Below are 16,013 nucleotides of genomic sequence, written 5' to 3'. Positions count from 1 at the left end.
AACAGGATCTTAAACTGTAATGTCTGTAAAACAGTATTTAAGTTTCAACAGAGGAAGATTTTGTGATATAACATTAGATCCTGTTGTAATCAAATAAAAATATGTTGAGTATTTGTGCATTTTTCGGGTATAATTCAGTTCTTCCAGGAAATTTTTTTTTAAAATATATGAAAGTCTTAAAATATATATATGAATAAATGAATGTAAAATGAATAAATGATAATAAAAATAATCAAAAAATCTTAAAAATTTAAAAAAAAATCCTAAAAAAAAATCTTTTAAAAACCCAAAACCAATAAAAAATTGCCTTTTTAACAGTATCGTGATATATCGTGATATCGTGATTGTAGTATTATAACTTGTATCGCCAGATTCTTGCCAATGCACACCCCTAGTGGCGACAGATAGAAGGCGAGCAGGAGGAGAGGAGGAAAACGGAATAAGAAATCAAGAATAGGGATGAAAATGAGGCCAGGGAAGGAAATGAGATTGAGTGGGTAGGGACAAAGTTGGAAGGAGGGCGAGTTGAGGGAAAATGAGTGTTTGAGCCTGGTGTGAGGAGGTCAAGAGCGACTCTGTTGATACCATTCCTCCTGTCAAATTGAATTACGTTGCCTGCAGCAGGAGCTATTTGTCTCACGCTCTGCTCCGGCCTTAATTTAACATGTGCAACGGGTTCTTTAATCTGAGAACATAAGCAGAAGGAATAGCGCTCTAAAATTTGCAATCTGGTAGAATAGCTGCGTTTTAAAGCCTCCATACTGTATGTTAACGCAGCAGTGGTTTCTCCATTTTCTGTCTGCGTTTCGCTTTAGCGCGTCCAGTCGCTCAGGTAAAGAGGAATGTAAAGACGACCGGTGGTGGTGTGGGTGGAAACACAGCGCTTACACATCTTCAGAGCTGCTGTGTTACGAAGATCTGTGGTCTCCGGTGGGTCCAGCTCTTTAAGGAAACATCACTATTAAGAGGAAATTCAAAAAATATAGTGTTTCAAGGCGGAAAATGACAACATACTATTTAACGACTTTAAAAGTAAAGGTAGTATCCTGTAAAATGTCCTTTTTTTTTCTTAAATAAAAGTCCCCACAACACAGCTAGTGGAGTGGTATTTACACAAAAAGCCCAGTTTTCTCGTATTTGTCACTTCCACCTGTGGAGCCACAAACTTCTATCAGGCTGTTACATCGTCTGACGGAGACGTGAAAATAGGAGAAAGTGTTTCATCGGACACTAAATCTGTACACAGCCCAGAGTGCAGATTGAGTCAACATTTTCCAGGAAATCACAATCTCACAAATACCACAGTCAAAGACTTTTTTTTGTCATGTTTGGCCAGATACCTCTATGTAGGGGGTTTGTAGCATAAAAAGTTTCTAAAAAAACAAAAAAACTTTTGAATATCATGCAAACTTAAATCTTCTTCTGTTATAATTTAGCTTTTGGGTCAGTTTATACTAGAAACGGAGACTCATTAGCTGCATTACCAAAACAATCTGCACAGAGAGTCACAGCAGGTTTTTTAAATTTGCAAAAAGGTGTATAAAAGCACTTCAGTTTAGTAGATTTACACTAAAACACTTCCTTTCTGAGTGTACTTTATTAGACACTGTTACTGTTACCGGCTGGCACAAAAATAAGTAAAATATGTATAAGTATAGTTTAAAGTCTACTTGTTGGTGTCATCAAAGCGAAGTTAAAGCCTGATGGCACATGATTGTGTCATTCATTGTTGGTCTGTTTGTTTTTTAATATATTTCCAACAGTTTTTCATGGTACATGTATGAAACAGACCAGCAGTGTAGAGTGTGGACACTACTGCAGCCTTTAATGTTTCAAAGCCTCTTTACTTCAATCCTCTTTCTCTATTCTCCTTTCAACTTACTCATTGCTCTTTTCTTTACATCTCTCTGTCTCTGTTTCTGTCTCTTCTTCCTGTGGTCCTACTGAATAGATCTGGAAACCAGTGTTGGTGTGGACACTTTCTGTCTCGGCTACAGCGCACTGAAAAAGCTCTCAGGGCAGAACCAAAGACCTTGACTGCTTTTTGAAGCAGGCTGTCGCTGTATAATCGGTTAGCTTCTCTCAGAGGAAGGGGCAGCGCACACACACACACACACACACACACTCACACACTGGGAGAGGCAGGCAGCCCCTCATTACCGGGCAGAGCCCTGGTCCCTGAGGACTGGACCCAGCACCTAATCCTGTATTTGTTCTTGGGGACTGTATCTGTGATTCTCCATTGAATGGAATATTAAGCACCCAGGTCTTTTGTGGAGCGTGTAAGCCATTTGGCTCCACTCATCTATTATTTATCAGCCTGGCAAATATTTTATCAGCCTTAGCCTCCCATGACCCACTCTCATGTGATGCCCCCTCCTCTAAATGAAGAAAAAGAGGGGTGCGATTTCTCGTTTTCTTCCAATTTATCTCCCTTTTACTTTTTGCCTCATTTGTTACAAAACATGAACATGGACACGGACAGGGGGATTTGTATTAAGTTGAATTAAAGAATCAAATATGTGAACTATTTCTCTGGAGTTACCTCCAAGTTGCCTTATCTGAGGCACACTGCCACCTCAATCGCTTTGTAGATAGCAAATAAAGAAAACAGACATCTAGATTCGCTTTATAAATCATTATCTTAGTTTCAGTAAACCCCCTCCTCACTGAGCCAACTCCCCCAAGCCAGCCACCCAGCCTGAGAAGAAGAGAAGCAGAGAGAGACTCCTGTTTTCCCTTTCAACCTGAGAGTAAATCATGCCAGTTGGGGGGCTCACCTTGAGGCCTGGTGGAGATAATTGGAGTTGGTTAGTGAGGTGTTCTGTGCCATTACCTCCTGGTACCAGCGAATGGCTGGGGCTTGTCTCGCACTCCCAGAGGAGGAATACACTCGCCTGTTGGATCTCCACTTTGTGTGTGTGTGTGTGTGTGTGTGTATGTGTGCGCATATGTGACAAGTGTGCGTTTGTCCTGGTGTCTCATCAGTGTGTGTGTATATGCACAGACAGATCGCTGACCTCTCTTCATCACACTTTAATGGCCCCTTACCGTCATGGCTTTGGAAAGGCAGAAGGGTGTGATGGTTCTGATAGTAGCTCTTCTACCAAAGTGCTTCACTTTCACACATTAATATTCATAGCATTGATTTATTTTCAGAATTACAAAAAAAACCAAACTGTTTGCCAGGGAATTAATCCTGACAGGAGCGTGGCATTGTTGTGTTTTATTTGAAGACAGGAAGCAGTGGAAATATGCATATGCAGATACACAGAGCAAGACACCAATTAAATGTTGATTAAGTCCTAACTATTGTGGGACTGAGTTTATGAGAGATTTCAATGAGACAATAAAAAAAGATCATTGCCTTTTTTCCAGCTGATATGAAAAATGAAAGCAGTTAAAACAAACACACACACACACACTCACACACACACACACACACACACACACACACACACACACACACACACACACACACACACACACACGCACACACACACTTTGTTGTGAGCTCCTCAGATGTCCAGGCTTGATGTTTGCGTGGACGGCGAGGGTGGGGCCCTGTTTCTGTCTTTCTCTGGCAGCGGTGGTTTTCAGCTGCCAAGCCTGCCCGCTTTTGGCCGGTCAATTGTGACACTGTGTGTGTCAGTGAGCAGGAGGTCTCCTGGTAGTTGTGTGTGCGCGTGTGTGATAGTGTGTGTCCGCTTCACACATTGACTGTGAAGCTGCAGCAGTATAACAGCGGCTGCTGCTCCAGGGTCCCGGGGGTATTGGCCTAGCCCGCAGTCTCTCTTGGCTAACTCATGTTTCATTCTTTGGCAATTTGCCCTAATGAAGTCCCGCAGGAGCCCCTCAGACCTCTGTTCTCTTTCCATATTTAATCATGTTATTTTAATCTGGGGGATGAGCTAACGCCTCTTTCTCCTGCCGTGTGTGTGTGTGTGTGTGTGTGTGTGTATAGCAGGTCATTACTATAGCTGGTTTTCATGAGATGAGATGTCAAGAGGGGGATGCTGGCTTTAAGACAATGGGAGACAATCTCTTTAATTTTATGTGTAATGTTGGTTTGACAATGTAGTGCGCTCCTTTCAAAAGGAATGTCATCTTCAAGTGATTGCTTCTCATTATTTGTTAAAAAAGAGGTTAATTATTCCATATTTTTTCTCTTTTAATTTCTTAGTCATAGTAGTGGGGATAATTTTGATTTTTATGGAAGCTGTCAGCACAGTTTTGAGCTCCTTTTCTTGTTTTTGTACCAGGTTGTACCACAGGGCAGTGACATGGTTCTCTTTTCTTTTTTTTTTTTTTTTTATCCCATACTAACAATTTATACTATGAATTATATTTTTTCCCACCCAGTCGTTGCAGTACTCAACGACCCAACACAACCGAGTCAGATCAGAGGGGTCCTGTTGTCTTTCTGCAAAGCACTTTCTTGTCTTTCCAGTCTTTTTTACTCATCTCACCTCCAAATCAATCCTTCTCCGTGCTGCCTTTCTGTCATGAAGTTAAAGACAGGCTGCTGTCAACTGGTTGGTCTCCAGCTTTCAGTCTCTTCCTTCTGTTTCTCCAACAATAGCTCGCAGGTTGCGTATTCATCACAGCACCGCTAGACGTGTCAGTCAGTGTACAATGATTTTTTTTTTTTTTCCCCCATTTTTTCTGAGGGCTTTTGTTTGTGAGGAAGATTAAAGACTAAGACGATGAAATCAAACATTTCATTGACTCTTCAGCAGAAAGCATCGGAACAGCAGCAACTGAAAATATTTGATACAAACAGAACAACGCCTGATTGGAAATACGTGAGCGGTTGTGTGAAGTTTTATGAATGTACTCAAAAGAAGGAAAAAGGGCCATGTATCATACCTGGGGCCAGTTTAATGTGAAGAAATAACAGATAACATACAGTTGCGGAAAAAATTATTAGACCACCCCTTGTTTACTTCAATTTCTCGTTCATTTTACAACTAAAGGTCCATTTGTTTGGACAAATATAACGATAACAACAAAAATAGCTCATAGTAGTTTAATTTCAGAGCTGATATCTATCTGTTTTCCACGTTTTCTTGATAAAAACCAAAATCACTTCAGTTCGTACATCAATAGCTTTGACATTATATTGACAAAAACAGTGCTTTTAGACATTCCGTGTTTTCTTTTCTGTCTGTTTTAGTCACGTGATACACACAGGACTTAGTACTGCATTGCATAACCGTTGTTTTTGATGACTTTTGATGGTCTAATAATTGTTTCTGCGACTGTGTATGTGGAACTTGAACTAAAACCACTTCAACACCTTTGACTGTTAACATCTTCAGCGTAATTATTTCGCTTTACATTCATATTATTCATATTTTTTGGTATTTTTTTGTCACGTAATTTACTTTTTTACATTAAAACAAGGTGAAAAATTTGGCCTTGTCATTTTTTTATAGGTTATTATGTCAGTACTTTACTGGTCTGACCCACTTTAGATCCTGTTGGTCTGTATGTGGAACCTGAACTGAAATGATCTGACACCGCTGGTTAATATGTTCAGTGTTTTTGTTGACTTTTGATGGGCTAATAATTTTTTCTGCGAACACTGACACAAATTTTGTAATCTTTCTTCTTTGCACCACCAAAGTGGATCTAAAATGAAGTCAGTTTTTTGAGTACTTTTGATTTTACCTTTATATATTATATAAAGAAATGTTTACTATACCCAGTTTTTTCTGCGCCTGTACAGTGTAAAAGGTTATCTTGTATGCTGAAGTTTTTGTGTTGCAGTGGAAACTTGATAGTGCCTGTTTTCTCTCCTTTTTCCCTGTAGTTAACTGCATGTGTCCACGGTGCGGCTGCCCTCCTCTTTCCTATGTACTGGCAGCACATCTTCATCCCTGTTCTGCCCCCGCATCTTCTGGACTACTGCTGGTAAGGCCGACCACCTCTGAAACACACACACACACGGACATGGGTTTGATCAGGATACATGTTTACGCCCGCTCTCTGTCCTTTTTCTGTTTTTCCCGACCACACACACCTGACACTCACCGAGCACGCTCCACTCCATGTGTCGTGGTCACGCACCGAGCTTTCCGCCGCTAAAACCTCGGTGTTAAAGTGCAGACAGACGTGTTCACACATTGTCCCGGCCGTTCTCGGAGTTGCTCTCACCATTCGTCTCATTCGTGCAGAAGCCTTTTTCCTGTGTGGCCCTTCAACATAATGAACAGCCCGGATCACCTTGCTCCATATTTCATGCCTGTGCTAGCACCACACTCTCATCATCTCAACCCTCTTAGGGGTTTATTACCACCCATCCACCGCAAATCCAACAAATCTGAATGGGCCTGATTTAAGCTGAATGGAGAACAGGAGGAACAGATCATGTACAAATCTACATAGGCCCACTTTTGGGTCAAATACATCTTTTCATATGTGGAAAGGAAAATCCAGTACGGTGAAGTCAGCTGCTTTTTCTTGACTCAGTGCTTTACCATGAGGGACACATCAACTGTAACCCTATGAAACAATTTGTATCATATTTACTACGCTAGGTTCTGACACCTTTATCTTATCAACAAGATCTATACTTTCCTTCAATAGAATAGAATAGAATAGAATGTCTTTATTCTCATTGTACAGGTACAACGAAATTTTAAAAGTGCAGTCGTTCTAGGTGCCATAAAAAAGTATAAATAATGTATATAAAAGAGTATAAACACTAAAATATAAAAGAAAAACCCTGCCGGCATAAATATCTAAAAAAAAAAAAAAAAAAAAGCAGCATAAAAAAGTGTTTCTAGAAGTATAAAAGACACATAAAACATCATCATATACTCTGGACAACATTCAGCATTCCACACAATTAATTAAAAACCTACTGTATATGATCCAATACGTGTTTACTTTCCCCTGGTGGATTATCATCCCACTACAGCCACTGGAAAGGCTTTCGTTTGGTTTTTTTTTTGCCCTTTTCGTCCAACACAAATTTTGTCGGAAAGTGTTTGGTAATTTTCAAAAAGTTACGTTAAGAAGAACATTTATATTGGTATTCGGTTCAGTGTATTCGGCAGAAATGAAAGAACAGGCTGTGTAAAAAAACAACAACAACAAAAAAAAAAAAACAGGATGTGTTTTAAATGCGAAATACCCTTCGAGAGTAAGACTATATTTTTCGGACACGTACCTCAGGAGTAGCCGAAAAGAGATAAACATTTAATGAATATTTTGCCAGTGGTCTATAAAAAGACTATCACCAGGAAATGGCTATTACAGGAGAGCCCAACTTTAAACGGATGGATGGAAATCACAATGGATGCTTTTAAAATGGAAAAGATAACAGCATTTGTTCATCACAAATTGGAGAATTCACTTTATACTGGGGAAACTGGGTCAAATATGTCCCACCCTATAGGCCTGATTTTGTTTTCACAAATCAGTGATTGTGTTGTTTGGAAAAGATCACTCCATACTTGTAAATAGTTTTTTTCTGTTTTTTTTCCTCTTTTATTTGGTTATTTGACATAAAACAAAAATGTTATTCTGGCATTTAGAGCAGACAACAGATGTATGTTATATGAACATACAATATGATGTACCAAATGCGAATGTCTGATACTGAATGTCAATAAATAAATAAATAAAAAATGGGTGCGTAATATTTGGGCAGGCGTAAAAGTGATGCTGATAGCGCAACAGCATCATTAGCCTCCTGCCCCCCCACCCCCTGTTCCTGAAAAGTGTTGGACCGGGAGTGGGAATACTGTGTGGTATTCCTAGCCGAACACAAATTTCCAATCGTCGGCGGGGTCCAACTGCTTACGTTTCAACATGGTAATGCCCATGACAAGGTAAACACTAGAAAAAAATCAGTCTTACCAAGTGTATTTTTCTCATTTCTAGTCCAAATGTCTCATCGCGCTTAAAATAAGGCATAATCACCTAAAGAGTAACTTCTCAGCAAGATATAAGAACTGATTTTTAGACAATAGATCTGGAAAATTTTATTTCAAGAAATCATACTGAGATAATTTTCATTTGTTCCATGGGCAGATTTTTTTTTTTTGCTTGAATTAAGCAAAAAAAATCTTGAGTTAAGCTAACAAATCTTGAATGAAGCTAACAAATCTGCCAATGGAACAAGTGAAAATTATCTTGGTAAGATTTCTTGAAATAAGATTTTCCAGATCTATTGTCTAAAAATAAGTTCTTATATCTCAGTGAAAAATTACTCGTTGGGCGATTATGTCTTATTTTAAGTGTGATGAGATATTTTGACTAGAAATAAGAAAAATACACTTGGTAAGATTTAGATTTTTAAATCACGGGTGCACGGCTCACTGCCTAATACACTGATTCGGTTGAAATTATGGTGCCATTCAAGGGAAATAAAAAGGCTGGAAAAAGTTTTATGTTAAAAAAAATAAAAATAAAAAAAGCTAACTGAAATGTTTTATATTTTCAAAATGTTACCGGTAAAATTGATCTTTGTATCTAAAGTTAACAACATTGTGAGCAAAAAGTTGCCAAAATGCCCAATGTATCAAATGTGATACAAAAAAATGTCATAAACACTTTTTTTTTATTTATTTTGGAATTATGTTAAAAGGTCAAATAATCATTTCTCTTCCAAAAAATGTGAATTTTGTGGCTAGTTTTTAAAGGGTCAGGTTTTACAGGGTAAAGAACCTATTCATCACTGACAGTCAAATGTGATTTTCGACACTCTGTGAAGACTCATCGTTATCTTATTCAATCATAGGGGTGTTCTCCATGTTCTGATTAGATAACTCTGTTCTATTAGATGCCATATGTGTGTTTGTATTGTCTGAGTATGCTTGTGTATACGTGCCGGTCTGCGTACATGTTAATAGAAGTTCATTCTGTGTATTCATGAAACGATGAAGACGTCGTTTCCAGAGGCCTGCTGTTTGTTTTTCTCTCACACTAAGTTGATTATAAGCTTGTGGCTTCTGAATCACTCTGGTCAGGAAGACGCTGACCCAAAGCTATCTGATTATTGCTGCCTCTGTAAACCTCAACATAAAAATGGTTTCTATTATTTGAGCGTTATGTGTTTTTTTTTTTTTTTTTCTCCCGTCTGGCAACCATTAAAAGAGAAACGCACTGATTCAGCCTTTCCACGAACTTAAAAATGAAGATAGAATTCATCGTACTGGTAGTTGAATTGTGCAAAAAAAAACTACACATATTACTTTTATGATTATGTGTAGTCGCTTGTCATTTTTACTCGGTATTTTAACATTTTTCTTGGACCACATATGTTAGGTTTTCGTGCTTCGGGTGCACACTGGTGAACATGAAGGAGTTTCCTATTTTAAGAGCGTTCTCAGGGACATAACTTGGTCTCGTCAGCAGGCCTGTCTTACATGTCATATAATTTGCTTAAAGAAAAACACATGAATGATAATTGGTTCTGCTTTGTGATGCTTGTTATGACATATAAAACCAAATATACAGATTTCACACGACTACTTTTAAGCTTCTTGTTTGGTGTTAACTGAAACTGCATTAACCCTATGATGTTTTTTCATTTGCGATTGATTTGTTTAAGTCCTTAACTGTTTGATGCACGAGTATCTAGACCCTCCACTCTTCCATAAATGGGTCTAAAATCACTCGGGTTAAAATAAATGTGTTTTTATGCCACTTTTGTTGTTTTGTCATGTTAAAAATAATCATTTGTAGAATATTTTGTTCAAAAAAAGAAGGATTTCATGTTTGAAAGGTTTTTTTTATTTTTTAAAAACATTTTTAACAATTTAAAAATGCTTTTAAAAATATTTAGAAAATATTAAAAGCAAAGTATATATGGTAGAAAATATAACATATAACAGCAGTAGAACAATGACAACATCCACTTAGTGAGTGAGTCCTTTGGTTTTGTTGTAAATGAATGTGGATCATTTTGACCCACCTATGGAAGCCTGCAGTAGTAATACAAAAACTACAATTTCATAAAATCTATGAAAGGTAAGTTAAAAGTTTAAATAGCATGATGTCAATAACATGTTTTGAGAAATACCTGGAACATGTAATATCCTTGTAATAAAAAGTTATTGTTTCAAGAAAACTGTCTCACTGGGTCATTTTAACCCACTTATGCACCTAAGGGTTGATATAATAACTTAAAAACGGACTGCCAAATACTCATTTTCTTTTCATAAACTATTAATATCAATGACTGAGCAAATGTAATTCTGTTCACATCTATAGCGCTTTACATTTTCAAAGTACACAGTGAATTGTGCTTTATTTGTTTATCCTGTTAGAATCTGATATTGATTGTTTTCTCATCTCCGTCCTCAGTGCCCCCATGCCGTACTTTGTGGGAGTTCACCTCAGTCTACTTGAGGTATGTTAATTAATCTGTGAACATTTTGATGCATATAAATATGTGTATATATGATTGTTTACTGTAACATATGCTTTTGTGTATAATTATACATAATGTGTGACTGAAGTTAATGTGTGTAGGGTATGTTCGAGCAAAACTTATTTGTTGACGCTGTTTAATTTGCGTTACATCTAATTATTTTAAGTTCAGTAATTTTTAACAGATGCTGTGCAATGTATATTTTCACTCCCAGCCTCTGCTTTCAGCATATATTGCCACCTAATGATGCACCCATGTTAGTGTAATATCCCCCTAATTTTAGTGTAAAATATTAAAAAAATTGAAAGAGGCTATTTCTGACACCTTCAACACATTGAATCAAAAAAATTTGACAGAATGTTTTTTCCTCTTTATCTCCCTCTCTCTTGCTCGTGTGCATTCTCAACCACAAGTACAAAAGACAGGGAGAGAACGGCAGAAAAAGCATCTGCAAACAAAGAGCTTTTCTACTTCATTGTTGAAAACCCTTGTGTTGGTTGGGGGGCAAGCCGTCACCAGCGCCGCTGTTGTGTGTGAACGCATGTAACACACACACACGCACATTTGCACTTGTGTGCAAGTGTTAGTATGTAAGTGTTTGTCTGTGTGTGTATGAGTGCGCGTGTAATTGGGCAAATGCATATGTTGTAATGCATGTGTGTGTGCGTACACGTGTGTCCATGCGTGTGTGTGTGATATTTGTCTGACAGTTGCGGCAGTGGCAGTATTTATCACACTCTGCATCCGTGACAGACCCCCTTTCCGCCACTACATAATTAGTCCAGATCAGCATGTGAGCCTCCACTGCACAGGCTGTCACAAAAGTGACAAACTAGAAATTCACACACTATGCCCCCCCACCTCCCCACCCCCCCACACCTGCCTGCATCCTGCACCACACTGAAATAATTGTTAAATTTGTCGCCATCAGGATGCACACAGCACAGCACAGCATCACTGTGTTGTTGTTGATGCATGAGGTTTCGGTGCTGTGGAAAATGTTTGCGCAATCCAAATGTTCCCTCTCTGTCCCATTCTTCATTTTCAGAGTGCGTGTGTTACAGTAAAGATGTTCTAATATTTTTTTTCCAACATGCAATTTTTCATCGTTAATAGTAAAGGAGTGTGATGACAGTGTGGTTTTAAATGTGACCGCTGTGTTTTCTGCTTCTGAAGCTTCAGGACAACAGTGACTTCAGATCCTTAGAAACACGACTGGACCGAAGTTAGAATGTGATTAACATTAACTTGACTGCATGGATTTGTAATTATACAAATTATTATATTTGGCTTTCTAACATTTAAAATACGTGTAAGGTAAGGTGTAAAGTTTTCCTGCAAAATATAAAATTATTTCTAAAAAATTTATATGCATCCTTAAAATTACGCAGATTTACATTTTAATTAATAATTACCACCTAACTTTATCATCTAAAAATGTAAATATTTTTTGTTGTCAGTATTACAGGGCTGTGTGCGTGATGTAGTTGATACATAATGAGAATTTCAGGTGTTTTTTCTCTGTTATTAAAAGGTGATGTGAGTGTTTGTCTTAATTGCTGCTGCAGCGTCGTCATCTGATAATCCAGGAGGTTTTGTGTTTCAGAGAGTACGCAGCCGGTCACTGGAGGATGTGGTGATTCTGAACGTGGACACCAACACCCTGGAGAGTCCGTTTGATGACCTGCACAACCTCCCCAGTGACGTGGTGAGATAAAAACACACACTTACCCTGAGCTCCGAACCTGACACACACTTTGTTTGACTGTCTGTTGTTGAGTCTTATTTGCATAAACACACTTTGTCTTGTTTCATTCTCTGTTCCTCATATACACTCAGACCTGCAGGCATACAATACACACACATACACACAGAGAAAATTGTCAAAGTATAGCTCTGTCCCCTCCCCACATCATTAATGACTGCAGTACTGGCTCCTCAGATTGTGGCTGTCTAAAGTAAACTCCCGTCGCGTCGTATGACGCTTGAAGGCGAACAGCATTCCCTGACCATCAGAGGCTTGTGGGAAAATGTGCAACTCCCTTCCCTTCATCTCCATCCATTCTAATCATTATTTCACAAAGTCTTGCATTTCTGCCTGCCCACTGGCACATTTCTGAGAGCGAGAGATAGGAGGAGGGAACAAGACAGGGAAAAGAAAAGAAAAGGCAGAGATGGGTGATTTTCTAGGGGGAGAAGGGGGCCAATTACCAGTGTGGGCAGGGAAGCCACCTGCCAGCGCATCGTCTCTTTAATTAATGGAGCACTGACGCCGGTCAGTGCTACAGGAAGCATCACCACGACGTCAGGGTCACTCACACATTTACGCACACACACACACACACACACACACACACACACACACACACACACACGTGTTCACACACCCTCACACACACACACACACACACACACACACAAACACAAACACAGAACAACACACGCGCTTGTCTTCCTCGTCTTTGTCTAAGCTGGAATCTGTTTGTTTAGCTGTTTTTTGGGGGGTGCGGGGGGGGTATTAAAGCTCCTGTGTGAGGCACTGGAGCCCCACTGAGGATGTGGACTGATTGTTCCCCACCACGCAAAGACTATATACTCCCATTTCAGTGCCTACCAAACTCCCACCCCGGCAGCAGTACATAATTCAATCCACTGGCCAACAGACTCCAGACCTGCTCCCACTCCCACACTTCTCTGCTTCTCTTGATTTAACTCTGCTCCTCCTGCTCCAACAACTAGTGTGCATGAATGCCTTCTTACTATCTGCAGTAGTGCCATTTCTGCCGACTTCCTGCCTCTCTTTTTCCTGTTTTCCTGCTTTTCCCTCTCCCCTGCCTTACTGCCTGGCTGCTGGAGTTTCATGACACCTGTCTGCCTTCTTGTCTCCCTCTCGCAGCACTTACCGCCAGCCTGGACGTGTCTTGCACCCGCTGTTTGCTTCTCGTGCGTCTTTTCCTTCGTGCCTGTCGGGCTCCGGCACCTTCCTCTCACTTCCTGCCTGCTTGCTTTTCTGCACCCAAGGACTCAAGCCCTAAATTAAATTGCAAACTGAGTTTGTCATAAAAACGACTCAGGGCTTTTGAAAAGCGACAGAAGTAGAGAGAAAAGCCTTTGTCTTTGCCGTGTGATAAATTAAGTGGCAGACTCGGAGCCTTTTTGCTTTGATCCCCTACTCACCACTTTTCCTGACTAATGACAGAACATAGCCCGCATATCATGTCAAATTACACCACCTGAAACGGAAGCTTCACTGGCATTAATATATTTATTGTAACAAATTGTTGTTGTTGTTTTTATCCCTATTCATTTTTCTTCTGTCTCCTCTTATCTTTTTCACCGGGGCTCGTAGATTAATAAGGAAGCGAGCAGGTACTAATTGAGTGGAATTCCAGGTCTCTTGTTAGTTTGCTTGTTAGTGATGAGGACATGCCACATGGCATTTGATGTTTGTGTTTACACACAAGGAGATGTTTGAGGCATTGTGCAGTTTGACAATCGGAGGCCTGAAATCTTGATTAATGCTGAGAGATTCTCTTTGCCTGGGCTGAGCTGCCGCATGTTGTTTCTGAGCCATTAAAACCTGTCTTCATGTCTCTAATTCTCACTGTAAGACCGGCCACTTAGCGCTCAGGCTTTATTCAGTGTGAAACCGAAGCCCTGAGACCTAGGACGAGACGATTATTCTCACTGAAAATGAATAGTATGACTCCGTATGAATATATAAAGCATGAAATGGATGAAAAGGTAAAGGCTACGGGCGATTTCTGGGGGTATTTCAAGTCTAACCGAGAGGAAAAACAAAGCGCTCTGATGTTGATTTAAGCAAACCTTTAGAGATGCCTTTAATTATGGCGACACAGGCTGTGAGCACATGTGGACTCTATTACGTGGCCCGGCTGACCACTGGCCGTGCTTTTAGCAGGTTCAGAGTTCACAGTTGTCCTGAATTAGCTGCCCTCTTTCAGACAGGACCCCTACTCCGGCTCCACTAGTGCCCGCCCCTTAATGGTCTTTTCCCGCAATTTCACACATAATATTTTAGATTTATTGACTATTAGAAATGCTACCAAACCAGTAGCGGTTCCGTTTTGTGGGGGGAAAAAAAACAAAACCAGAAAGATCTGAATAAAGACTAATTGGTAAAGGAAAAGGATGCAACAACCTTGTGCGACTAATTTTTGACATTTTTAAATTGGAAACATCACATGTGTCCAGGTCTGGCGTTAATTGTGCTTTTGTTCTGGATTTGTCCTTTTAAATTTACAGGCCATATTTTGACAGCGGATACAAATGAATCGTCTTCTTTAATTGTTTGTTTGTGTTTTTCCTCTCCTTCCAACTTTTTGTAGACCTTCATGGGCTCCGTGAGGATACTGATTTAACTTTTTTTTACTCGGTTTATTCGCATGTGCGGTATCGTTGTCAGAAAACGCAGCATTATTAGAAAAATAAATAGAAATATAAATTGTATATTTTAACTGAATTTAGCAGGTTTTCAAGAATGCTTTAGAAAACCCAAAGTTTCGGTAGTTTCCGTACAGTAACAAACCATTATTAATCTCAGAGAGACTGTGCTCGTGTCAGTAAAATCAACGTGTTGACAAGCACATTGAAAAGAAATACTCAATAAAAAAAAACAGTAGTTATTTTTTTTATTTATTTTTTTTTTCCTGGAAGATCAAGGTTTTTTCGTTTCTTATTTTGAGATCCGCACTTCCTCTTGTACACAGAGATTGTGCTGATAAAGTTATAATTGGCTTTTGGTTTGGTGGAGCTGTTTACCGTGCTAGTCATTAAAAGTATCCAAGAATAGCAAATTAGGAGTCTGTTAATTCAGAAAACAAACAGCGTGTGACTGAATCAGATTTTTATTTGATCCCGGCAATTGATCTCAAACCAATGATGGAAGGATTTTTTTTTTTTTTTTTTTTTTTTTTCATGTATTATTCTTTCTGTGCCACGTATTCAAGGTGAGGTACCACAGTGCAGCTTACATCTTTATTTTCAGATGCTATCTCTCACATCACAGCCTAATTCCTTCTATTCTCCTCCTCTCTGCCTTCTCGCTACTTTGCTTGACACCGTGTACCCATACATTCCTAGCCCTCGTACATTTGATCATTTGTATTCCCAATCAAGGGAGAAATTTACAGCGTACACTCCTACTTCCTGTATTTCAAGCCTTGCATTTGGAGGTTTTACAAATGAATGAGGGGGTTGAGGGTTGTGTCTGCGTGCCTCTCCTGAGATCACCTGGCACACTTAATCAAACATCGCGGCTTTAATTTGGCGTTCAGTTTTTTTTTTTTCCGACGCTTCCCGGAAAACAACATCTACATCATCGTCTACAGCAGACGGCAGGGCAAACACACACACACACCTACACAGTGTCGGCCGAGAATCCTCACCGGTGACATTCAGACGCAGCTCAGGAGTAAACTTTTTGCTACTCACATTGTTTTTTTGGCTCGTCCATAAGAATTCCCCCCCTTTTTTCCTCCAGACCACCGACGCCAGCGTAACGGAGCCTCCTACAGTAAAAGCCTCTCATGTTAAACTAACTACACGGGCGCTCAGTGCTGGGAATGTGCTTGCCCCACCTCAGTTACATACTGTACTTTACCAG

The 16,013-nt window shown here is 39.5% G+C and overlaps 1 protein-coding gene across 1 annotated transcript in view; it reads left to right on the top strand.

Moving 5' to 3' along the window:
• The window catches only part of LOC115417791 (DENN domain-containing protein 1B-like), a 249,488-nt gene that overhangs the window by 136,669 nt on the left and 96,806 nt on the right, over window positions 1-16,013 (top strand). The window contains 3 exon segments of the mRNA XM_030131907.1: window positions 5,816-5,916; window positions 10,321-10,366; window positions 11,994-12,095. Of these exon segments, the coding sequence (XP_029987767.1) occupies window positions 5,816-5,916; window positions 10,321-10,366; window positions 11,994-12,095 (249 nt within the window).

Source organism: Sphaeramia orbicularis, chromosome 4 (assembly GCF_902148855.1).
Source record: "Sphaeramia orbicularis chromosome 4, fSphaOr1.1, whole genome shotgun sequence".
In the NCBI taxonomy this organism is placed as follows: domain Eukaryota; kingdom Metazoa; phylum Chordata; class Actinopteri; order Kurtiformes; family Apogonidae; genus Sphaeramia; species Sphaeramia orbicularis.
The sequence above is the reverse complement of the archived record's forward strand: the minus strand, read 5'-3'. Positions and strand labels throughout refer to the sequence as shown.